Raw genomic sequence first — 24,983 nt, 5'->3', positions numbered from 1 at the left:
GTGCTGGCCGATTCAGGTGCTGCATCAGGCATCCGACCTAGTGCACCGAATTACATCGGGTCGCGAGGTAAAGGTGGCGTAGGTGTGCGCGCACACACACAGCGCAGCCTACGTTCAAAATTAAAAATAAACAAGAGAGGATCGAACTAGCCAACATTATTCTCCGGCGTTCGAGGGTGACGCCCCATCCTCGTGAGGTCACCCACCCCTCGTCAGGAAAAAAAGAAAATGATTGGCAGAACGTAGCACCCCAGGCTTGGCGGCAAGCAAGCGTATTTCGTCGACGCCAGCCCAGTGGAGAGGACGGATATTTTTTTCGTGGGGGTCGCGCCACTCGATCGCGGCAGCGGCATCTGCGGCACGGGCGCGGGATCCGATACAGATGGCACTGATTGCTCGGTGAGGGGGTACCACGGGGATGACGCGATAAGGACTCTCGGCGCCCCATATGAGTTCGGACGTGCGCATCCACCGCACCTTCCAGGACCGGAAGAAACAACAGCGGGGGAAGACTATAACGACTCTGCACCGCCCTAATATGCTTGCCACCTCAACCGCGTCTCCCTGCCAGTCTCGCGCCGTACCTCCTGGAAGGATTTGTCAGCACGTGACCTGTCGGCCATTTAATATCGGCTCCACCGTTCACCGGATCCAGGGGTTGCTTTCGCTGGGGATAGACTTGACTGCGTGATCGCGATTACAGCGCATTTGCCCGACTTTCCTACGATTTATCTGCTGACAGACGACGCGAAACACAAGAGAACAAAAAGCAATGACTGGAACATAGCCGGACACCATCCTCGTTTCCTTCACCATTCAGATTTACGGCCGACTTTATCATAGAATTGTGCCTCCACGGTACAGAAGCGTTTTTTTTTTTTATTTCATAATTTATCTTGCCTATAGCTGTTCACGCAGTTTGCGCCGAAATGGGCGGAAATGGAAAGATGTATCGAAAAATCCGTGCCTTATGCAAGCGTTTTTGTGTCAACGAGGAGGAGAGAGTTACTGCAGTGCGAATTCTGTAGTAGCGTTGCGCCCAAAAAAGAAAGCAATCGCGAAACATGACAGAGGCGGCACTCACGTCGAGCAGTTCCTTGAACACTTGTTCCCGGTGCCACGCGTCCAGGAATGTCTCCATGCTGCTGACGGCCTTGGAGAGCATCTGCTGCACAATGGCGGCGATGTGCTTGACGTCCTGGCTGAACAGCCACTTGGTCTGAGTCATCAACGACAGGTCGATGGCCACGCTGATGATGGACTCGCCGCTCTCCAACTGTCGCGAACGCGCAAAGAAACCCGACATGTTACACAATGCTCGCACCCTGGAAATATTTAATACAGAACACCTATGCATAATTCCCACTAAAAAGAAAAAAAAATCGCAGGTGAATGCAATATCGTTTATTCGTTATGCTTTTTCTTCTCTAGCAGAGCGCGCGCGACGTGACGCTTTGCCCGACATGCATCGATGACTTCGTGCGTGACGTCACAGCACGGAGACCAGTCAGTTCCATGTGATGTAACGCCACAGGACTGGGAAAAGGTTTGGCGAGCGATTCTATATCGCCAACAGACTGGTACTTGCTGTTTAATAGTGCCGCAAAAACACTTCTTTCCGATTTCGCTAACATCTCTGCTGAAGTATACCTTCTTTCAGATTAATTAATTAGAATAGGTCCGAAAAGTCTAGCACTCACCCTTTCGCGAAGGTTCTCCACCCAGAGGGAACGGCAGAGTCGGAGGTCAGGCTTGTCCGGAACCCAGCGGAGTCCTACGCGACTACACTTCCACTTCGCCACACCTGTAACGACAAATCGAAAGCAAACGTACCTCTCATTACAGGATGCAATACACAGCCAGTTACAGAACGCAGATTTGTTGCATCCGCGGTTTAGCAACAAAAATTAGGAAAATATTTCTTTGCGCGAATGGCATTTTTTCGTATTGGCCCAGCTCCAGACCCACCTCACTGCCTCTGTCACAAATAAAACAGATTTTCAATGCATTGCTAGGTGCACTGTTAAAGTTAAAAGAAGGTCCGCAAGTGAAACACAATATGCCGTGTTATACCTCATGTCGGCAATGAAAGTCCCATGAATATCCTGTGGACATCTAGATTCTCCGCAGAAGGTCCGTCCAACGAAGTTCTGACGGCCATACAATGGGCTAAGTCAAGCTAATATATGTACTCTACAAAATAGAGCTTACTGCACTGGCATCCACGAAAAGTGGCTGGAACTTCAATCACCTCGTCATTAGGGAGTTTTAGAATAGGGGAACCCAAGGCTTGGGGCCCCCAAGAAAATAGCGTGCCGTGGCGCAACGTTCGAGTCGGCCGGTGAGTTTTAGAATAGGGTTTTACCGACGCAGCGGAGCGGGGCTTGCTTTTGTCGATTGCAGCGCCGAGACGGTAAACCGTGAAAGCATAGAAATATATAAAAGCCAACCGATGCTATTTTATTAAAAAGAAACTGCTGTCATTGTACAAAGCTATCTTAAAAATACCAGTTATATAAACTCTTTTCTTCAGACAAGACGAGATCGGCCAGTTTTTACCAATCCAGGCTGAGCCGGGAAACCTCATTTGAACCTTCCGCGCTTTCCGACGCCTGGTCCCCATGGCAACCAAACGAGGCGAACTCGCTAAGCCTAGCGGCTCGGTAAAACTGGAAGCAATCAGGAAATATGGGGCGTTTTATCGCTTATATTTGGTGGTGCGGGCATCATGAGACATAGCACAAGCTTCGTTAACCTTTCGTTTGCCTTGAACGCGTGACACCACGGAGCGGTAACGACGAATGTGTACCGAGGCGAGCGGCCGCCGCTTGGCCGGACGCCGCCTTTTTCCCCGACCCTATCCGGCGATAGGGTCCACGCTATTTCGCCGAGATAGGGTGACCGTCGTCCGCTGACCCAAAAACCCAAGGCCCGCTTGGGTTCTGCGCATGCGCACTCGCGCCCCGCTATTACCCTATCCCCCTAGCCGATAGGGTCCCCCTATTCTAAAACTCCCTATTAAAAGCCGGACAAACGACGGTAATCCCGCTCAGCGAAGGCCGCCCACCTACAAGGGGACACGAATCAACGCAGGGGAGAAAAAAAACAACAAAAAAAAACCGCTACGCTTAGCTCCGGCCGCGCGTCGTCAAAGTTGCCACCTCCGATGAAACGACAGAAATGAGTCGGCCCCTCGCCCCCGTCGGTGCTCCGAAAACGGCGAAGACTGCTGCTGCAAACGCAAGCGCGCGCTGTGTCGTGCCTCGGGGCCGGCGAACTTTGCGGCGCGAGTTCCCTTTGACGGACGCGGCAAGTCTATTATTAGCGTGACATCAATTACACGCTGCCCTATTATTCTAGTCGCTTCACTTCACGCGTAGGGAGCCTCATTTTCCTTAACCCCTCCACTTTCGTGTGTGCTGTGACGTTCTCTTCGCCAGAGAAGGGTGGTCGAGGCTGTACTGACACAATCCGCGGTTTGTGCATGCGGTGCTCAGGGGTAGACCAGTCTTTTTTTCTTCTTCTTTTAGGACCTCGCCCGGGCTGAGTAGAAGAGACGCTGGGCGAGGCCCTTGACGAATGCGACGTTGGCTATGTTGCTTTTGCGTAAACTGTAGTGCAAAGTCTCCAGAAGCACGCCATATCACTGAATCCTTTATGCTCCACGGAGCGCGGGGAATGTGCGTTCAAGTACATTGTAAAATCAAAACAGCGCGCACGAAACCTTCAGCAGATAACAGAGAACATTATAAAACGTAGTGTAAGATCACAGAAAACATAAAACGTGGTATAAGATGCGAATCGTCCAATGTGACGTTTAACTCACTTTCTGATGGTAAAAATTCGCTCGTCCCAGCCACGAGAGAGAGCCACGTGGAGATGAGCTCCCCTTTCCGACACCTGACGCGGAGTAGCGCTAGGCGCGCATGTCAGATGTCCCGGAAGCAACGGCTTGAAAGCAGGGGTTTCAGGGGCTACCCCAAATTAACCATAATTAACCGTAACACCCCAAAAATTGGTCAGCTTCATTAAGATCAGCTCCCGCTGAAATGGCCATTAAAGAGTCTGCCCTGCTTCAAAGATTGGGACAAAAGCCTCAGTGCACTTTCCCTTATAGCGGCGTTGCGGGTTAGAAATAAATAAATATATATATATATATATATATATATATATATATATATATATATATATATATATATATATATATATATATAGGATAAGTAAATAGACGTACTTGGTTGCTAGAGGTTACATAAAAGTGAAAAATTGCTTCATACTGTTTCCAAGTTTATTTGTAGTCGACGTTTCGGCAGGAGCCCTGCCTTTCTCAAGACTGATGGTACATGATTCTTGTTTGTCTTCTTATAGGGTTGGCCAGAGGTGATACAAACAATATGGGCACACACAGGTGAGTCAGCTGGACACGCACAACACACACATACACACACAGCTGCGGAGAGCAGGCTAGGCCCAATGGGCCATCAACCCAAGGCACCGGCCGCCGCGAGTCATCTGTATACAGTACAAGACACAATACAGGCAACCGCGGAACAACCTTGGAAGGGACAAAAAAAAAACGAAAAAAAAAAAAACAAGAAGAAGACGAAAACAGGTGGGGGAAGGTGTCTGCTGCAGGTGGTGAGAAAATTATTCTTCTTGTTCTCACTAAAAGATGGGAGCGCCCAGCGTGATGAGAAAACCAGGTGGACACTGCTGGTTAGAAGAACCTGACTGCGCACAAATGCACTAGTCACGTGGTATTATTTGTATTTCGCGGGCTTTCTTCTGAGCCCGGAAAAAACGATACAAGTGAGACTTTCTTTATCGCAATTAATGAAATGGGGGTTTCTGAAGGTGCTCTACAACTTTCAAATTTACATGTTTGGTCTAAAGTCGATATTTAATAAATTAGATAAATTAACATAATTTAGCTAATTAAGTAATTGCAAAACAAAAAATTGCCTGTAGTGCGCAAGGAGGCTGGCAGTTGAATGCAATTGGTTTCACTGACCTACCTCAAATATATTATTTTGTACCCCTTGGTTCAAGTTAGCTGGGACACCCGGTATATATATATATATATATATATATATATATATATATATATATATATATATATATATATATATATATATATATATATATATATATATTGCCGCGAAACCTTCAAAACTGTATTCGTTGTTTTTTAACAGCCGCCGGCATACACGCTTATCACTCTGATTCTGGACCGCGTATCAATATCGCAATCTTTGTTTGTTAATGCTCGATGTCGCGAGTCACACCTTTACCAGTTTCGTTGTAGCGCAAGATGCACCGAGATCTGTCCCGAAGATTCCGGCCACTCGTGTGTCTTTCCACAATGTTCCAGCCCGTGCTGGTAGCTGTTTGCGACGTTATCTAGATTGCTCTGTGCAGCCTTTAAATTGAGCATTGACGAGTGTGACGGGGATTCTTTGTTCCGACGACCGACGAGCGCGTTTGTTCTATCGCCGCCGCCGAGTTGCTTAGTTCTTTTGCGGGCGCAAGTCAGCCCCAATAAAGTTATTTCAGTACCATCACGCCTGTGTCTTCTTTTGGCGTGTACGGCCTTGTCACCACTACGTGACAATATATATTAAACGCTTACCACCGTTAATTTTCTTTTTTCTGTTTGCTAATTAGGAGCTTGAAATTCTGAAGAGTGAAAAAAACACTGTTCGTACAGCCTTAAGTCAAAAAAACACCCTCGTAAAATGCCTTCAGTGTTTCCAAGAGGCTGCGTTTTTTTTTTTTTCGACAAGGAAAAAAAAAAAAAAAATAGCTGTGTCAGGTCCGCACCATCAATGCGGCTGCAATAAGAACAAAATGCCGAAAGTAATGGCCATCCAGTGAGATTTCCGATAGCTTTTAATACGCATCCTTCACTCTTCTTTCACCTCCTTCCCCGTTCCGCTTTCTCTAAACGTTTCGAGACGAGACGCGTCAGATTGGCAGATGCCGACGAGATGAGTGACGCTGAAGCCTTTATCTCTTTCCTCCCGGTCAACTTTCACTCTCGTCTTTTTTGTTTTCTTTGAAGGAAGAATCCCGTTTCCGTCATCTTCCCGATTGTGGCGCGGATTCAGCAAGAACCGGGTAACGGTGTTAAAGCTGTGTTAAAGCTTTTATTTTACTGTCTCCTATTGCTTGTTATGTTTCATCCGGCCGCCGCTACGCCTCACCGGCGCTGCGTTCTCTTCTTCTTGACAAGGCGCCTCGATCTCCGTGAAAGCCTTATTTGCGCAAGCGCGTATGCTGAGCGCATCGCAGCCATGACAATTAAGAAAACGTTCGGCCTTCGACTTTTGTTTATTTGTAGAGTCCGCCCTCGCGGCAGTGTTTGCAGAGTGAGGGGGGTGGCTGCCGTGTGTGGGCGCATGGGCGTGCAAAGCACATTCGTTTAACGGGAGCTGTTTTGGTGCGCTGGCATTTTGGGGCAATTAACAGGGAGCCATGTACGTGAGCAGTCACTAGATGAACCGATCACAAAGAAAATGCGTCGCTGTCGAAAGGCCCATGTTGCCTGCTTTATTACTGGTATTTTTTTAATATTCATGTGTAGGTTAGTTGCTGAAGAGGTACTCTTTCTAGTATTAGCAAGCTGATCCACAGCTTGACCCCGTCGTGGTTGACGCAGTGGTTAGGGCGCTCGGCTTCTATACCCAATGATGCGGGACTGAATCCCGATCACAGCGGCCGTTTTTCGATGTAGGCAAGAAAGCAAGGCGCCCGTGTGCTGCGCGCTCTTAATGCGCCTTAAAAAACCTCAGAGGGCAAAAATTTCCAGAGCCAGCCACTACGGCGTCTCTCACAGCATGAGTCGCTTTGGGACATTAAACCCCATAAACCAATCCAAGCGGATCCACAGCTTGAGTTCAAATCGAGCTTATGTTTTTCTGCCTTGAAGTGGAAAGGGAGAAACGAGTCATTTTACTTTTTTTCAGCAACTGAGAAGGTTTATATAGAATGTAAAGTAAAATGCTAACTATCCGGTCGTCGGACAGCGGCGTCGGTCCGAGCTGCTTCTTTTCCCGCATCACTAAAACAAGGCAAAATTACAACTAGAAACAAATGCGCGATGACTCCGCGCACCGTCTGCCGTCCACGCTAAAAATTTATCGCCGTCCTCGCCAGCCGAGAAGCCATTCACTTATCCTTTAATTTGCGAGAGAGTGCGACGCGACCGCCTCACTTTATGACCGGGCGTGCGGCCTGCGACATGAGCGGTCCGATATTATCGGCTCGCGGAGAGCGCCGCGCAGCTGCCGAGAAAAGAAAGAATTAAAGAAACGAAAGAGGAACGATGACTGACGCCAAAGACAAAAGATGGAGCCACAAGGCAACAATAACGACGAAACAAGGCGCGCCGCCATCTATAGATGGCCGGCCGCGGCGGCTTGGCTGGCTGGAACCAGCACCCCTTATTCGGCACCGAACAATGAAATATTCAAGCATTTACCACCCCAGTGGCCGCACGGCTCCTTGGAGTTTTAATCAGGCCAGGAATGTCGACGTCTCGTCGCCGCGAGGCGGCGCTGTGTCCGCAGGCCCCGGTGGCCTTGCGTGCGCGACTCCCGAATAATTGCGCTCATTATCGGCCTTCATTAATCTCTCTTTATTAGCGCCTTTGTCCGGCCAGCCGCGGTCCGAGCCCGCGTTGTTGTTACTTCCCTCCAACAGCTTTCCCGCTTCGAACCGATTTGCACTTTTCTCTTACTTTTTTTTCACTAACGCTAACGTATAACTGTCACATAGTTTCCGATCCGCCGCCCTTTTATGTTTTTCCGCAATTACTGCGGTATTTTTCCCCGCGAGGGCTTATTAAAACGTAGAAATCGCGTTTTCGGAACGCGGTGCGTCGCACCAGCAGCGCCTGATATCGAACGCGCGGAAAACAGCCACTGGAGGCTCGCGAATTATCTACGCCACATAGGCGTTGCAGCGCTCTGACGATCACGGCGATCCACAATCAAATCACAGTTGAGTGGCCGGAAGAGCAGCTTTCGGGCGAGATGGCATCGTGCCAGATTAACTCCTACCGGTCAAGACTTGAAAATCCAGCGTCCTCTGTCACGTCCAAGGATGCGAGCATAATGCCAAGATGGCAACACGATGCTAGAGGTGCGATATTCCGAAACCAGATCCAACATACTGTCTGGCAACGGCGTTATTGGAATATTGCATCCTGTCCTGAACGTTTCGCGCCAGAGGAGCGGTTCATGGGTGCCAGCTCGCAGGTGCGGCTGCAGAGCGCATACGGATATAGTAATTTACACGCGGTCTTAAATTGCGTATCTGTCTCTCTCTCTCATTAGCTCTACACACACACACACACACACACACACACACACACACACACACACACACACACACACACACACACACACACACACACACACACACACACACACACACACACACACACACACACACACACACACACACACGCACACACACACACACACACACACACTGCGTGACGGAACCCTCAGGACGTGGCTTGCATTGATCAGGATGGCTCGATCAAGAACTATAGCATGCTTTAAGTTAGATCGGACGCGCTATGAGACTCCAACCCACTTAAGCACTTGTGATATGTTCATATAAGTAGAGTGGGTTTTCTCACATCTTTTACTCGTCACAGCATTAAGTTGGGCTAGTTGTTGACTGATGTTTTAATAGTTTCATAACATTTACTAGCACACGCCTTCGTTCCTTTTTATGCCAACCTGCCGCACTGTACTCGTGCGTGCTACTCACCGGTGGCTCCACCGGGACACTTTTGCACAGCCGTGTTTCCAGCTCTGGTCCAGTTCCACGAGAGCTCCCGGGAAGTGGTCGGAGCGCAGTACTCCTCCGCCGCTCCGACGCCAGGGGGCGCCTCCAGCGACGGGTCCTCGGTGGCCACCGCAACTCCAACCCCTGTGTGGGTTCAGTGGCGACTGAGCGTGCATACACGTGCACACGACCGCCGATCACTTGTAACAGTACACGTCGGACAACGAAAGCCAGGCGAAGACCGCTGCGTAAACGACACGCAGCGGTCCGAAGACAACGACAGTAACAAGAAAGAGAGATGAGTATATTGCCGCGAAGCCTTCAAAACAGTATTTGTAGTTTTTTAACAGCCGCCGGCATACATGCTTATCACCCTGATTCTGGACCGCGTATCAGTTCCGTAATTTTTGTTTGTTAACGCTCGATGTCGCGAGTCACACCTTTATCAGTTTTGTTGAGCGCAAGATGCACCGAGATCTGTCTCGATGGTTCCGGCCACTAGGGTGTCTTTCTACAATGTTCCAGCCCGTGCTGGTAGCTGTTTGCGACGTTATCTAGATTGTTCTGTGCAGCCTTTAAATTGAGCGTTGCCGAGTGTGACGAGCATTCTTTGTTCGACGATCGACGAGCACGTTTGTTTCTATCGCCGCCGCCGAGTTGCTTAGTTCTTTTGCGGGCGCAAGTCAGCCCAAATAAACAGTTTCTTTAGTGCAATCATCGACCCTTCAATTGTTTCGTCGACCTCGTCACCACTACGTGACATCTGGTGGAGGTGCTGCCTTTGATCCTTCAAGCGAAGACCCAAGCCGTGTTCCTGTCGCCCTGGAAGACCAGCCTACAGGTCACCGAGCCAGCCGCCGACTTCAAGGCCTACAACCCGAACACGGTCTGCTGCTTGACCCCATTCGATCTCGGAAGGCATCGACGCTGACAATGGCCCAGCCTACAGCACCGGTTATTTTCGTCCAATCCCGGGAGCCCCCCTGCTTCCATGGACTACCGGATGAAGATGCGGGAGATTGGATGGACCTTTTCGACCGTGTGGCAGATTTCAACGGCTGGAATGACGCCGCGAAACTTAGGCAAGTCTACTTTGTTCTTCAAGGACATGCCCGAGTTTGGTTCGAAAATCATGAGGCAACTATGAAGGATTGGGAGACTTTCAAAGAAGCGTTTCTGACTGCCTTTTCAAGCATCGCCCGAAAGGAAAGAGCCCAGGCCCTCCTTCAGTCAAGACTGCAACTTCCTAACGAGTCTGTCCTGGCGTACGTTGAGGAGATGAAGCGCCTCTTTCGCCGCGCCGACCCTAACATGACTGAAGGTGAGAGAGTCAAACTTTTAATGCGAGGCGTCAAAGAATCGCCTTTTTGGAAATCTTCTCCGAAATCCGCCAAAAACAATGGCGGAATTTGAAACGGAAGCGTCCGCCATCGAGAAGACGTTGTACACCCGGATCCGCCACTACGAGCGGCCACTTCAGCCAGACTACTCAAGCCACTACCCCCGCGCATCTGCAAGTGGAGAGAACCTTCGTGACCTCATCCGGGAGATCGTGCGAGAGGAGCTCCGCCGAATGCAGCCATCATCGCAACAACCCCAGGTGGCGACGCTCGCGGACGTCGTCCGTGAAGAAGTCCAGCAGGCGCTGGGCGCTCCTGAAGCTTCCTGATTTAGGGGTGCTGGAGAATGTGTGCGAGCAGTGACGAGAAATGACCGAGTCAAGAAAGGCCACGTGCGAAGGACGATCAAAGCCTTAGATGAACGAAAAATTGGAAATAGTTGGCTGCGATACTTCGGTCGCGTAATGAGGAAGGTAGGCGAATGCGTTTCAAAGCAGACGAAGGCGAAGTTCATGAAAAAAGAGGCCTAGAGGATGACTCATGAAGAGCCGGCAAGACGATGAGGGGGAAGATTTAAGGGTTAAGAAGCTCAAGTGAAATGAATGGTTAACGAAAGTGAAGTGGCCTCAAGAGGGCTCGTGAGAAACATAAAAATTGGGATAAAGGCAGTGTGACGAAGTCGCCACCAGTGGACCCACGAACCGCACGGCGGCGGCCGGGCCAGTGGTATTTGATGGCGGGCTTCCCCGCACATGTTTCATAAGACGCTCATCCGCCGCACTCGCTGATCGCAACAAAAGAAACCCCTCAGCGTCTACGCCGAGCTGCAAGCGCGCAGCAACCGTCAACTCTGTCCTCCGCCGTCGGCTTCAGTGCTTTGCATGCACCTTGGGGGCACTCCGCGAAAAAGGGGGAAACGACGAAAGGATTCTCTCATCGCGCCGCGCGTTCCCCGTACCGAACGAGTAAAGGCGTTGACTTAAGCAAATACATGCGACAAAAAACGTTGCTCGCGAAACACAAAGCCCGCCAGTGAGCGCGAGCCAACGCGTTCGCCGCCACCGCTGCCAACTCGAGACGAACACCGCCCTTTGCCGCCTCCTCAGCGACCGGCGAGGACGTTAAGGCATCGAATTAGCTAACGGTGCCAGCGGCAAAAACAAGACGCTAAGCGAGCGCGCTCCGAGAGAGTGCGCGCCAATCTGGAAACGGGTGCGCGCATCCCGAACGAGCCCTAAAGCGTTTAGGACCTCCTTTCTTCGTCGCCGCGTCGTCTTCCCCATTTCGGCACACGGAACGCCGCCGCGTAGCGCCTGCCGCTGCTTTCGGGGCAGCGCGGAGGCCCGGAGAGTGGTGCCGACAAGAAAAGGAACGAAGAGGTGGGGAGCAAGGGGTGAAGCGTGTCGCATAAATAATGAGCGTCGACAATGAGCGCGCTTAGCTCCTCCTCCCCACTCCCTTCTATTTCATTCTCTCGCGCGCTCAGTTTATTGCCGCGCTGCACAGCCTCGGCGAAATGCGCCCAGAAGAGACACTTTCTGGACTCATCCTCAGCTGCTTCATCTCGGGACCCCATCGCTGCCTTTTTTATCCTTTATACCTCGGCTTCCACCGGCTACGCTTCCCTTTGAAGCTCCTTCGTCTCTCTCTCTTTTTGCCATCGCCGTCCATTTGACAATCTCGTAGCTAAAGCGCGCAAGTGCTAGCTCGCGAGAAGCCGCCGCCGCTTCGACCCGCAACGATGAGTCACCCCCCCCCCCCCCCCCCCCCCCCCCCCTACCGACACACTTCTCGTGCCTGCGTTTGTAGCAGAAACAAAGCGTGGGTAGGAGGCGGGCACCGTGCGAGCGGCGCAATCTCGTTTTAATGTGCGCCGCTTCTCCGCGACCCCCCCCCACCCCCCCCCCCCCTCCCGCCAAACCACCACTCCCACCTTTAGGCGCTATATGCACCCCCAACCTTATTTCCTCCCCGCGTCCCGGTCTCTTCACTTCAGCCCATTTGCGTGATGTCAGTTGAGCGTTTCCACGCCTTTGAACAACGAGCGCTAGATGAGCACGCGAGTGTGCATATACTGCAGGAAACAGGAAGATCCCTTCCTCTCCGGTGAAAGGGATAAGGCAGAAAATAAAAGCACTGCGAAAGCGGAACAGGGTGATGTTGTCTATATCGGTCGCTGCATCCGTTACAAAATGCGAGCACGGGGCCTTGTCCGTGTAAATGAGGCCTTCCAAAGGAACATTCCCATTGCCAGCCGCTCGGTCACCTGCCATGCCGGCATCAGAAACGGAAAGTGTAGGGCGCGGCTCCTGAATCGAGACCGCAGCAAAGGCTCGCAGAAACAATGGGCGGGTTTGGGCGCCTATCAGCCCTCTACAGCAGCAGCGGTGCCATCTCGGACAGAAATAACAGTTCGATAGCCTCCACGCTTTCGTGGACACGCAGTCTCGCTCCGGCCAGTGCGTGACGCTTCTCTCTTATCACAGAGTGGAACAACCAGAGACCGTCCAGCGCGCGTGCTTTTGTGTTGTGAGTTCGCCAGTGTCTGTGTTGTAGGCGGCGGCGTCCCCGGCGGGAAGTGATCCGAAGTCGCGATAACGACGCCAGGAAGCGCTCTCTTCAGTTGTTCCCCCGCTTGGCGCGCGTGCACCGGCTTTCCCCACCGCCGGCTCCTCCCTGTAATGAAGCCGTGTCCAGCGTGCTCAACGAACAGACACGCTGCGGGCTTGCTTGTATTTCGTCTAAAAAAAACAAAAAAAAAAACATTAAAGGCACTCTCTCCCCGACTCGCGGTTTCTGTCCTCACCAGCACCGGCTCGCTCCGACGGTGTATGCGTCTCCGAGATACAAATCTGCGAAAGCGAGCCGAGGCGACACGCCACGACCGTCTCCACGGCAATCGTTCGCGTCGCAGGGGGCTGCGAGAGACACGGGGGTTTTATCTTCTCCGACACGCCCTTCGTACACGTCGCTTTTTCTGATCGAGGAGATCTTTGCTTCTTCCTCGACGCGCTTCTTGGTTATGGAAGGACGGAACATGGTGCATCTCCAAGGAAGACGAAGTGACGCGTAGCGATTCCTATCGGACTATATCCAGCCATATGGCCTACTACAGGGTGTCTCATACCTAGAGGGGCAAGCACCGGAACAGATTCCATTTTAACGGGTGGAACCACAGACGCTGCTCTGCGCAGCTCAGAACCGGAGCTACAGGCTCAGCCTTGAAGGTCGCCGCGGCCCAAGGGCCTCCTGATCATCTCCTTGGCCCACTGAGCCAAATAAGTGGCTCAAATAAAGTTTCACCAACAAACCAGGGTTTCTCATATAGTCAGGTTTTGGAACCCATGCAATACCGAAAAGAATCGCCAAGGGCGTTGCTTACCCGGCTGCCCCGTTGCGGACGGCGTCACTTCGTGCCAGGCAGGCCGGGAATCGGCCGTCGGGTAACGGTTGTCGCGATTGAAGTCGTCCGGCGGCCCCTGCTCGTCTCCTCGGACATCAGGCCGCGCCGTCGTTGACGTTGCCGGCGGCACAGTAGACGTCGTTGTCGTCGTCGTGGCAGCCGTGGTCGTCGTGCTCGAAGCAGGCCTCCTCGAGGTCGCAGCCGCAGCAAAGACGTCCGGCTTCGACCTGCGGATGGTGCCGACGTTTTAGGAGCCGGCACTGCACTCTAATTTCAGTAACGCTCCAATTACGATACTTTCTCGGCCTTCGCGAGTCGCTTGAGCGCGATCGATGACTACGCGTTAGCGACAATCACCCGGAGCGAATGGAATATATTCATTAAAAAAGAATTCAATACGAAATTTCGGCCCGGAAGCCAGCCGTAAATGTCTAGCGGCATCTAGTATAAAGCCGATTCCCCGATCAGCTTACAGTATATCACATAGGTGCGGTACGCAGTGACTTTTAGGAATCGTCAGAAAGGCGGCTTCTCTGACCTGTACATCACTTCGAAGAGACAAAAATGGGCTTTTGCGGTAGATACATGGACATGTTGACAACCGCACTGGATAAAAGAAGGTGGGGAAATGATGGACAGAGACGAGTAAACCGCAGCGTGACGGCGACGGCAGCGGTAAAAAGTACTCCCAATAACATTTGTCGGGCTATTGTCGGTTAAAACCAGAGCGCTTCGCCTTCACTGCACGAAAAGCACGAAGACATGCCGGACAGTTTTGTAACGCTTAGTGGCGCTCCTGGCACTCTCGCGTTAAAGGTTGTGAACCATGCACACGCACGCCCGTCAGATCCACGAGCATCGCAATTCGAAGGTAACGGACAAGCGACACATGCTTTCTGCACCCTACGTGCGTGACCGGAGGCGGACATCCTGTGGACGTCCTGAAATCGTATTACCTGTGGACGTCGGGGGCGGCGGCGGGAGCAGCAGTCGGACGGTTTCGCGTGCCTAGCTGCTGCTGCGGGTGAGAGGTGGTGTTGGTCACAGCGGGTCCGTGTAGCGGAGCCCTCGGGTGGTCCTTGGCGCCACCAGACGGCGTCGGCGAAGCTGTGGCTGAAATATTATTTAAAAAAAAAGAAAAGGGGGAGGGGGTATATATTAACTTAAAGCAAACATTTCTATTAAATAATGTCACCACTAAACAATTCCGGGCAATGTGGCGCCACCCACCACCCCGATAAAAACGGAGAAGCCATAAAAATCCATCCTTCCTGCCGGTGCGGTATATGCGTAAGGTAAGCGTGACGTCATTTAGTTACCACGAGCCACAAGCGTGGTATCTACTGCTACACGCCTCGGAACGATAGGGTCGCGAAATGTTTGTTTTCCCGACGAAACGCGTCGTCAAAGGCGCCGAAGAGACCTCGACTGCTATGTTCTTCTCGATTTTCTGCATAGACGAAATTTCCGTAAGAACATCCTCATAAAAAGGTTCGCGTGGTATGGCCTACCAAGAGACAAGGTTTGTTTAGTATATTTGCATATGATCATCAGTTTGCCTTATCAAATGGCCATACAAGCTAGGTTTCCGAAGCGAAAAAAAAATATATAAAGGCGCGCGCGTGTGTGCGTGTGCGCGCTGCGGTGGGGGGGGGGGATAGACATGCAGTATGGCTTCGCTTAGTGGATGCCAGAGAGCAATCACTCCACTACTGAAATGTAATCCACAACGGACATTTCACATAAATGCATTGGTCTAACAAGGCAGGCTGCTGGACTCGGCGCAACATTCAGCGTTAAATGTTACTTTTCCCAATATACACCGAGCTCATTCGAGAAATTGTAACCTAATGGTAACTGCGACGGCACGTGTGCGGTCTGCAGGTTTCACTGAAAGCTACAGTGACCAGCTGTGCTGAAAAAAAGAAATGTTAACACTCAGTCGGTCTTGTCTCTCTAAACGCGCAATGGGCTGTCATTTCTACGAATCACGCCCCTCGCGTGCTACAGCTCTTCCTTTCTTCGGTGGCGCTGACTGTGCCGCGCAGCCAGCAGACACGCGATCCGTAAAAACAAAAATCAGCTTCGAGCGGCGTGTTCTTGTTACGAGAACCTCGCTCCCTTCCTAAACAGGAATTCTGAAACGGCGAAGTCGAAAATGGACTCGCATGCACCGGCGACGATCGAGCCGCAGCGTTGTTCATCTTCCATTCGGCCCTGAACACACGGCGTAAACCCCCTTCCTGGCAAGTACGTTTTCCTCGTCCATCCCGCCCTTTTCTTTCTCCGCGTCTTCCTCGAAACGTCACATTTGTTCTATCACACTTCTCCGACACGAGCACAGCGCGCGCGCGCGGTACGGCTCCAACGTCGGCGGCGTCGTCAGAAGCGCGAACCCTGCCGAGCGTTTCCTCATCCTTCAGGAAGCACTTTGCGGCTGCCGCCACGGAGAATGGGGAAGGCATTTCTTTTCTTTTTTCCCTAGGAGCACAGCGTCAAAGGCAACAGCGAGGTGCTGGGGCGAAGAAGCCATCGGTGCCCCCCCTTCTTCACCCCCTACGAGGCGGGCGTTATGTCACTCGCAGAATGCTTTCGTTTTCTTTTTCTCTCTCAGCTTTCGTTGCTAGGCGCGAAACTCGGGACCTCCTGTCGATCTGAGGCCGGCTTCTCCCTCCCATCCTTTTCACCGCTTTTTTTTTTTTTCCCCCGATTCGTCGGAAACAAGCAGGAGAAAAGTCCTAGATGCGCGTTTGTGTGCGTACATATCGCCTATGACGTGCCCTCTATATAAGAAAGTACGGCTCGCGTTTGTATATACCTTCGCTGGCTGTTCCGAAAGGGGACTAAGGGAAAGGGTAAAACGCAGCTGTACAGCGGAGAGCACGGGGCAACCGATGGAATAGAAAGAAAGAAGAACTGATTGCCACGCAAGAGGGGGTTGAAAGAAGCGCCCGCGGCCGCAAGTCATCTCCTCAGAAGCGATGAATAATAAAGACAAAAAAGAGAGAGAGAGAGAGAGAGAACGCGGCACTATACGTCGCCGTCGTCGAGAGATGATGGTTGAGATGACGACGACGTGGGGGACGTCGACGACGTTCGGCACGCATAACACCACCACCGGCCGCTCGCGGCTTCCATGGCTTTCTTTCGACTCGCCTTTTTCTTTTGATTATCTGCCTTTCTTCTGTCCGTGCATACATATTTTTCTTCCAATCCCCTCCATCGCGGCTCACATGCATGCATGCATGGACAGGAGAGGCCTCGGGGAACGGCTCCTCTCTCACTCTTTCGAGATGGCTTTCCTCGGCCGCCCCACGGTAAGGCGCGCGCTGGGGGCGGCACATGGTGTATATAGAAGAACAGCGCTGGGAGTTATATCCGTGATGGAGGAGCCGCTATATCGCGCGGGCGTCCTCTATAAAGCCATAGGCTCCCGGACTTAAGGCGGAAGGAACGCCGCAGCATGCAAACATACAGAGAGAGAGAGAAGAAGCACGGCCGTCTGTTTTTGCCCGTTGAATAAGGCGTCAGAGACTTGCAAGCGGTGGTGGCAGGACGCGGTCGAAATGCGCCCGACTACACCGTGGTCTGTAAAGGGGGATGAGGGGCTCGCTGCTGAGTGCAGCTGGCGGAATTGTCAATGTCTCTCTCCCGCGGCCTGGGCGATGAATCGGTCGTCGACACTTCGTTTCCGAGAGCGGATTTATGGACGAACGTACAACGCTCGTGGCGACGACGAGGCGCCGTCGGAACTAAATGCGAGGACTTCTTCAGGAATACCACACCGGCATGCGGACGGGGAGGGCCGGTACCGGGTCTGGTTTTCCGCACGGTGAAGCGATAGAGGGCTCAGAAAAACGTGCCGATGAGACTTCTATCGAGTAGCTGCTTCGATTTCCGCGTCGGTGTCGGAGAGAGAGCGCCAAAGTGTAAGCAGAGGTGCAGGCAGCCCTCTTGGGAGCGCTCCGACCCAGCAGAGCCCCCAGCGGCTTCCCAGACTGCAGGATAGCCAAGTCCAGATCACTATGGGAGCCTGTACAATTCCGCATTATATCGCCAAGAGGGCATCGAGGTCGGTGAGGCCAGAGGATGGCGATGTCGCTGGTGCAGCCGGTAAAACGAAAACATGACGATCTCGTACGGGCGCGACATTCCACGCTATTTCTGCGGTTCTCACTTGCCTGCTGGTGTAGTCGATAGCAGGGTTAAAGCCTTTTTCGATTCCCCGGTCAAAACGACCTAGTAACAATTCAGCACTTGAAGAAAGAGCTTCGCGTGTGGTACACGCTATCAGCGGCTGCACTGCTTTCCTCGAGTCGAATTCCAAAACTGCATTTCCGCGCCCGGCAAACCACGTGGGCATCGACCGCCTAACGCCGGGTGTCGTTCCCTAATGCGCCATGCGTTTAAACCCTCCGCTGATTGACCCATCGAGTTAAAAGCCGACGATGAGCGAAGCGAACGGAACAAAAAGAGATAGAAAGGGGGGGGGGGGGGGGAGAGAGAGCTAACCAGAGCCCACAGAGCAAGCGGCCGGTTGAGGCGGGTGTCTGTAAAGGTTGTTCAGGAATGCGTGTACACCGCGTCGACGCAGGGGGACCCCAGCGTTCAAACCGCAGAGCTTAAATGTCGACCAGAAAACGCGGGAATGCGGATGGGAGGAGGAGCATAGACCGAGCGCGCTAGTGCCGGGAGGAGCAGTTTGAGGTTTAGTATAACCCGACGTGGTGGGGAACGAAGAAATGGCATGAGAGATAGCATGCGCGCGGGAGCGGGAGAATGAGAATTCGCCCAGCGCCTTTCGATTAATCTCATCGGTCATTTCGAGCAAGCGCGGAAAGAGAGAGAGAGAGAGAGTGGCGGGGGAGACCGCGGTGCTCTCACACAGAATTTCCTCTAGGTGGCGTTACTCGCCTCCTCTGCCTCTTATGAGCTTTCGGGGTAGTTGTGGCGCCGGTCGAACGAAACGCTCAGGGAGTCAGCACCGCTGGTTCATTTTCAACTCTCAAGGGGGAGGGGGCACATGAGCGAGGGCAGCACGCAGGTGACAGGGGAGACGTCTGTCGCGTTCGCGAACATGTTCGCGAAGACGGCGACGCAGTGCATGACGTATATTGTAACCCGCGCTAACCGTGTCAGTTCTGGAGGGAGAAGAAGACGAAGTTCTGCGGAGTGCGCGTGGTTCTGGGACGCCGCTGCTTTTGCCTGGTGAAGCGCCTGCTCTCTGCCTCCTGTGCCTCAACCCCGTCCTTTGACCCTGTCCTTCTGGACTGCCGTCCGGGTAGCGATAGAACCCGTGACATTCTGGTGGAGGTGCGGGGTAAATGCAGCACAGCCCCTCAAAACCCGCTACTCTGAGTTCGCCCCCAAGTCTCAGCCGCCGCCCCTTCGACGAGGAGGCCGAGATACGTGCCAGCCGGCGACTTCAAGGACTTGCTCCTGAATTTGGTCTGTTGCCGAACTCCGGCTCACCACAACTTACAATGGCCCGGAGTACCACGACCCAATGTCAACAGACGGACTCGTTTCTCGCACCGTCCGTGGTGTACCTACCGATCGCTCCTCGAGCGGCTGCCACGTTCCATGGCGATGCCTCCGAAGATGTGGAGGATTGGCTGGAGCAGTACGAACGTGTGGCCCGCCACAATGGCTGGAATGCCGAAAACTGTCTTCAGAATTTGTATTTCTGCCTGGACAGTACGGCTCGGCACTGGTTCGAAAACCACGAGGCCTCCCTTACATCCTGGGACACATGTAAGGAAGAGCTGCGACGGACGTTCGCCAATCAGTATCGGCGACAGCGAGCAGAAGACCTTCTGCAAACACGAGTACAACGACCCGACGAAACTGTAACGAGTTTTGTTCAAGACGTCCTACGACTTAGCTCCCGTGCCGACCCCCGTGCCACCGAGGAAAAAAAGGTGCGTGCACTCATGCGGGGCGTCAAGAGTGACATTTTCGGCGGGCTTATTCGTGATCCGCCGACTACAGTGGCACAATTTGTAAATGAGGCGACGAACATCGAGCGAGCCTTGGTTACGCGAGCGGACCATTATCGTCGCCTTGCTGGAGGTCCCAGCGTTTCGAACCTTTCAGCTGCTCGTTTCCCTGTTGGTTCCTTCGACACCGCAAGCCTACGCGAGATCATCCGCGAAGTTGTACGCGAGGAAATACGGCAGCTGCTTCCACCTGCTGATGGTTCGGCATCCTGCACCCTCACGGATGCTGTCCGCGAAGAAGTACAGCGTGCCCTTTATCCACAGTGCTCCGTTGCTTCTTCACCTACTCAGCCCCCTACTCAGCCCATTGAGACTTACGCGTCCGTTGCTAGTCGCCCGCCGCCGCAGCAGCCACCACCGCCGCCTGCTCGTCGACAGTACTTGCCTGCACAACCCCGTACCCCTGTGTACGATCTTCGTCCGCAGCAGCAATGGATGAGCAAGGCTGACGTGTGGAGGACAACCGACCAACGCCCACTATGCTTCCACTGCGGAGAAGCAGGCCACGTCTACCGTCGCTGCCCTTACCGCGAGCTTGGTCTTCGCGGTTTCCAGCGGAATGCTCCCCGCCCGGAGTTCGGCGAGCAACCCCGCGACATCGCGGATTATCTGCGCCGTTCACCACCACCCGACCGGTCTTCACGTCGCGACCTTCGCTCGACACCGTCCCGCCGATACGATTCTCCCCTTCGCAGCAATCGACGGCAAAGCCTGTCCCCTCATCGGGAAAACTAAGCCCGGCGACGTCTGGAGGTGACGTTGCCGAACCCGTTCCTGTTAAAGAGCCTCCACGTTTTTCGCCCCGCTCCCCCACGCGACCCGACGATCAACCCGACGACCTTCCCGACGAACTTCGCGCCGAACTTCGCGCCGAACTTCTCGCCGAACTTCCCGCCGAGCTTCCCGCCGAGCTTTCCGACGAGCTTTCTGACGAACTTCACGACGAACTCCCCGACGGAGCTTCCGACGACCGTCGCGCCAGAGTGTACAATAACCTCGATGTTGTGATCGACGGATACGACGTGACGGCACTCGTTGACACTGGTGCAGACTATTCTGTTATGAGTGGGGAGCTATGCCGCCGACTTCACAAGGTAACGACGCAGTGGGATGGCCCCGACATCAGAACCGCTGGAGGCCACCTCGTGAGACCAATCGGCAGATGCACTGCTCGTATTGAGATTAACGGTCTCAGGTGCCCGGTTACCTTTGTTGTACTATCGAAATGTTCCAGAGACATTATTCTCGGAATGGATTTTTTGAGTGATTGCAGCGCTGTAATCGACTTTACCGACCGCCGCCTCACGCTTCGTCAACCTCGATATACCTCGGCGCAAACAAAGCCCCAAGTTTGCACGGCACGCGTCTTGGCGGAGCACGTAACCGTACCGCCCCAGTCTAGCGTATTTCTCCCTGTCACGTCCGACCACGTTGCTTCTGGCGAAGTTCTGCTGGAAGGAAGTGCTCAGCTGCTTCTTGAACGGGGTCTTGGTGTTGCTCGAGGTATCGCGCAGCTGGATACTGGCTGCGTACACGTCCTAGTCACCAACTTTTGTGGCACTCCACAGCGCCTTACGAAAGGCACGGCTCTCGGTACCATGGAGAGCATTACCGCCCCTATTCAAGTTGTTGCCCTGTCCGAAGGTGCTTTCTCCTCCTCTTCGCAGCAGAACGATGCACCATTGGGTGTAAGCATTGCACCTAATCTCTCTGTGAGCGAGAGGGCCAAATTGATAGCGCTGCTTGCAGAATTCCAAGACTGCTTCTCTACGTCATCCGGAGTTCGCCAGACGACCATTGCCAAACACAGAATAATTACCGATGACGCTGCTCACCCTGTTCGTCAGTCGCCTTACCGAGTTTCTTTCAAAGAACGTGAAGTTATTCAGAACCAAGTGCAAGAAATGCTGGCCGACGATATAATCCAACCCTCGCACAGCCCATGGGCAGCTCCAGTGGTACTAGTAAAGAAAAAGGATGGCACTCTTCGATTCTGTGTTGACTATCGCCGTCTCAACAACGTCACCAAGAAGGATGTTTATCCCCTTCCTCGCATTGATGACGCACTTGATCATCTACGACATGCCCGTTACTTTTCATCCATAGATCTGAAAAGTGGTTACTGGCAAATCGAAGTGGATGAGCGCGACCGAGAGAAGACTGCTTTTATCACCCCGGATGGTCTATATGAGTTTAAAGTGATGCCGTTCGGCCTCTGTACCGCCCCAGCAACCTTTCAGCGCGTTATGGACACCGTCTTGGCCGGACTGAAGTGGCAAACTTGTCTGGTCTACCTTGACGATGTTGTAATCTTCTCAAGCACGTTCTCCGATCATCTTCTTCGCCTGAGAGCAGTACTACAAGCTATAAGAAGCGCAGGCCTCACTCTGAAGCCAACAAAGTGCAAGTTTGCCTACGATGAATTAAAATTCCTTGGCCACGTCGTCAGTAGCGCGGGTGTTCGTCCAGATCCCGATAAAACAGCCGCCGTCGCCTCCTTTCCTACACCATCGGACAAGAACGCCGTACGGAGGTTTCTGGGCCTCTGTGCTTACTATAGGCGCTTTGTTCCCAATTTTTCTCATGTCGCTGCACCGCTTACTCACCTCACGAAAGAGAACGTCGCCTTCCAGTGGTCGGATGAACAGCAGCGTGCATTCGACCGCCTTAAACAAAGCTTACAGACCTCCCCTGTACTCGGGCATTTTGACCAGGACGCCGAGACTGAAGTTCATACAGACGCCAGCAACAAGGGCCTCGGAGCCGTGCTCATTCAAAAACAGAACGGGACCGAGCGTGTAATCGCTTACGCAAGTCGAACATTATCGAAGGCGGAGACTAACTACTCGACCACTGAAAAAGAATGCCTCGCGGTAGTTTGGGCGATTAATAAGTTCAGACCCTACTTGTACGGACGCCCATTTCAGGTAGTTACCGACCATCACTCTCTCTGTTGGCTCAGCACTCTGAGAGACCCTTCAGGGCGACTTGCACGGTGGGCACTTCGGTTGCAAGAATTCGATGCTACAATAGTTTATAAGTCCGGTCGCAGGCACACAGATGCTGACTGCCTCTCCAGAGCGCCTATAGAATCAGTATCTGACGGTCAAGACGACGAGTATGAAGATGCTTTTATAGGTACCATAAGCACGGTCGATATGGCAGCGCGGCAGCGACACGACACTGAACTCCGTGAAGTAATCGCCCATCTGGAAGGTCAAGAAGGCACCATTCCACGCGTCTTCTTGCGCGTTCTGCCCGCATTACGTCTTCGCAACAATGTGCTATACAAAAAGAGCTTCGCAGCGAGTGCGAGGTCTTGGCTACTGGTTATTCCGGCTGACCTGCGTAATGAAATTATGGACGCCTGTCATGACGACCCAACTTCCGGGCATTTGGGATACAGCCGAACACTCGCACGAATTCGTTCCAAGTATTACTGGCCTCAACTTGCTAAGACTGTTCGTCACTATACCAGGACCTGCCGCGAATGTCAAAGACGTAAGACTCCGCCCGTACAACCCGCAGGACATCTTCACCCCATTCCGCCGCCTATGACTCCGTTCCAGCAGGTAGGCATGGACCTGCTCGGACCTTTTCCTACGTCCAACTCGGGACACCGCTGGATTGCTGTTGCTACGGATTACCTCACACGGTATGCCGAATCGCGAGCTTTACCTTCTGCAACAGCGGCTGATGTAGCGAAGTTTTTCGTCGAGTCCATCGTCCTCCGTCACGGTGCTCCCGAAGTCTTGATCACAGATCGCGGTGCCGCGTTCGTGTCCCAGCTAATGGCAGAGATCTTGCGTTTAAGCAACACGCACCACCGCAAAACTACCGCATACCACCCCCAAACGAATGGGCTCACAGAGCGCCTTAATAAGACTATAGCCGACATGATATCTATGTATGTGGACGTCGAGCACCGTACATGGGACGATATTCTTCCCTACGTAACTTTCGCTTATAACACCGCAACTCAGGAAACAACCGGGTTTTCGCCGTTCCGCCTGGTTCATGGCCGAGAGGTGATTACCATGCTTGACGCCATGCTTCCCCATGAGCCGGAGGCCTACTCCTACGACGATGTCCAACTGGTAACCCAGCACGCAGAAGAAGCCCGACAGTTGGCACGACTACGCATCCAAGACCGCCAGCACGTCGATGCACGCAGGTACAACCTCCGGCATCGTGAAGTTAATTTTGCACCTGGTGATAAAGTGTGGGTGTGGACTCCCGTTCGCCGTCGCGGTCTCAGCGAGAAGCTGCTAAAACGTTACTTTGGCCCATACGAGGTCGTTCGCCGTATAAGCGACGTGAATTACGAGGTGATTCCGATTGTTCCGAGCACATCTCGTCGGCCCCCTCATCCTGAAGTGGTGCATGTGGTTCGCCTCAAAACTTACTGTGAACGCTAGAACCACGTATTCTGACTCTGAGCTCTGCTCGATTTAACGTTTCAGTAACGCTGGAGCGCGCATCGGGACGATGCGCCTTTCAGGGGGAGGAGTAGTGTAACCCGCGCTAACCGTGTCAGTTCTGGAGGGAGAAGAAGACGAAGTTCTGCGGAGTGCGCGTGGTTCTGGGACGCCGCTGCTTTTGCCTGGTGAAGCGCCTGCTCTCTGCCTCCTGTGCCTCAACCCCGTCCTTTGACCCTGTCCTTCTGGACTGCCGTCCGGGTAGCGATAGAACCCGTGACAATATACCAGTCGCCTTCCAACCCTCCTATCCAGCCTCTGACTCGCTCGTGCGCGCCGAGGTCAGATTCCGCCAACGAAGACGCCGGTGGTGGCCTGGCGAACGTGTGGCCGCTGAACGCAGCGGACATCGAGCGAGGCCCGCACTCGAGCGCAGGCCGGTGGTGCGGAGTGAAGAGTGTGTGTGTGTGGGGGGGGGGGGGGGGGGGGGGAGGATTCGACGAGGGCTTTCTCAAGGGGTTCGGGAGCTCGATCGCGGATCTGGCGTGCGCAGCTGCGGCCTCCACCGAACGCCCGCGGGCGATCGAAGCCCCCCGGATGGAGGTCTCCGCTGGTCACTCAGCCTTTCCCCCACCTCTTCGTCGGTTCTTTCTTTGCAGTCCACGAGCAAAGCAAAGGTCAGTGACTGGGGCGTCGCGTTCGATGCCACGACGTTCGTTCCCAGAAAGAGTTGGCTAACGTAGCGAGAACGCTCTTCCGTACGGCGGGACGGTCTGCTGAAGATTATTATTAAAGTTGCGGATGAATGTAACGTTGTGTCGTCAACGCTTTTACCTCAAAGTACACACACAGACTACTTGCGTTTCGAGTGACGCTGTAGGATGTTCTGGTAACCTAGGCTCGATCCTTGACATCATGGACGAAAAAAAAAAAGTTTCCAGGAGGTTTCAAATGCGAGCAGTGCACATAGGCGCACTACGTGCGTTTGAATCCAACTATTTCACCGCCAGAGATCACGGAACGT

General features: G+C 53.1%; 1 protein-coding gene across 5 annotated transcripts in view; it reads right to left on the bottom strand.

Annotated features, from left to right (window-relative positions):
- Positions 1-24,983, bottom strand: part of LOC146182538 (latrophilin Cirl-like) — a 454,778-nt gene that overhangs the window by 12,664 nt on the left and 417,131 nt on the right. For all 5 annotated transcript variants that reach the window (XM_084577657.1, XM_084577655.1, XM_084577659.1 and 2 more), the window contains 5 exons: positions 14,499-14,655; positions 13,522-13,769; positions 8,782-8,943; positions 1,701-1,804; positions 1,085-1,276 (listed from right to left, as the gene is read on the bottom strand). In XM_084577657.1, coding sequence (XP_084433783.1) covers positions 1,085-1,276; positions 1,701-1,804; positions 8,782-8,943; positions 13,522-13,769; positions 14,499-14,655 — 863 coding nt within the window. The remainder of the gene's footprint in view (positions 1-1,084; positions 1,277-1,700; positions 1,805-8,781; positions 8,944-13,521; positions 13,770-14,498; positions 14,656-24,983) is intronic.

This window comes from Amblyomma maculatum, chromosome 8 (assembly GCF_055883805.1).
Source record: "Amblyomma maculatum isolate TAMU_Amacu chromosome 8, ASM5588380v1, whole genome shotgun sequence".
Taxonomy (NCBI): Eukaryota; Metazoa; Arthropoda; class Arachnida; order Ixodida; family Ixodidae; genus Amblyomma; species Amblyomma maculatum.
Note: the sequence above shows the minus strand (reverse complement) of the source record. Positions and strands in the feature narration are given on the sequence as shown.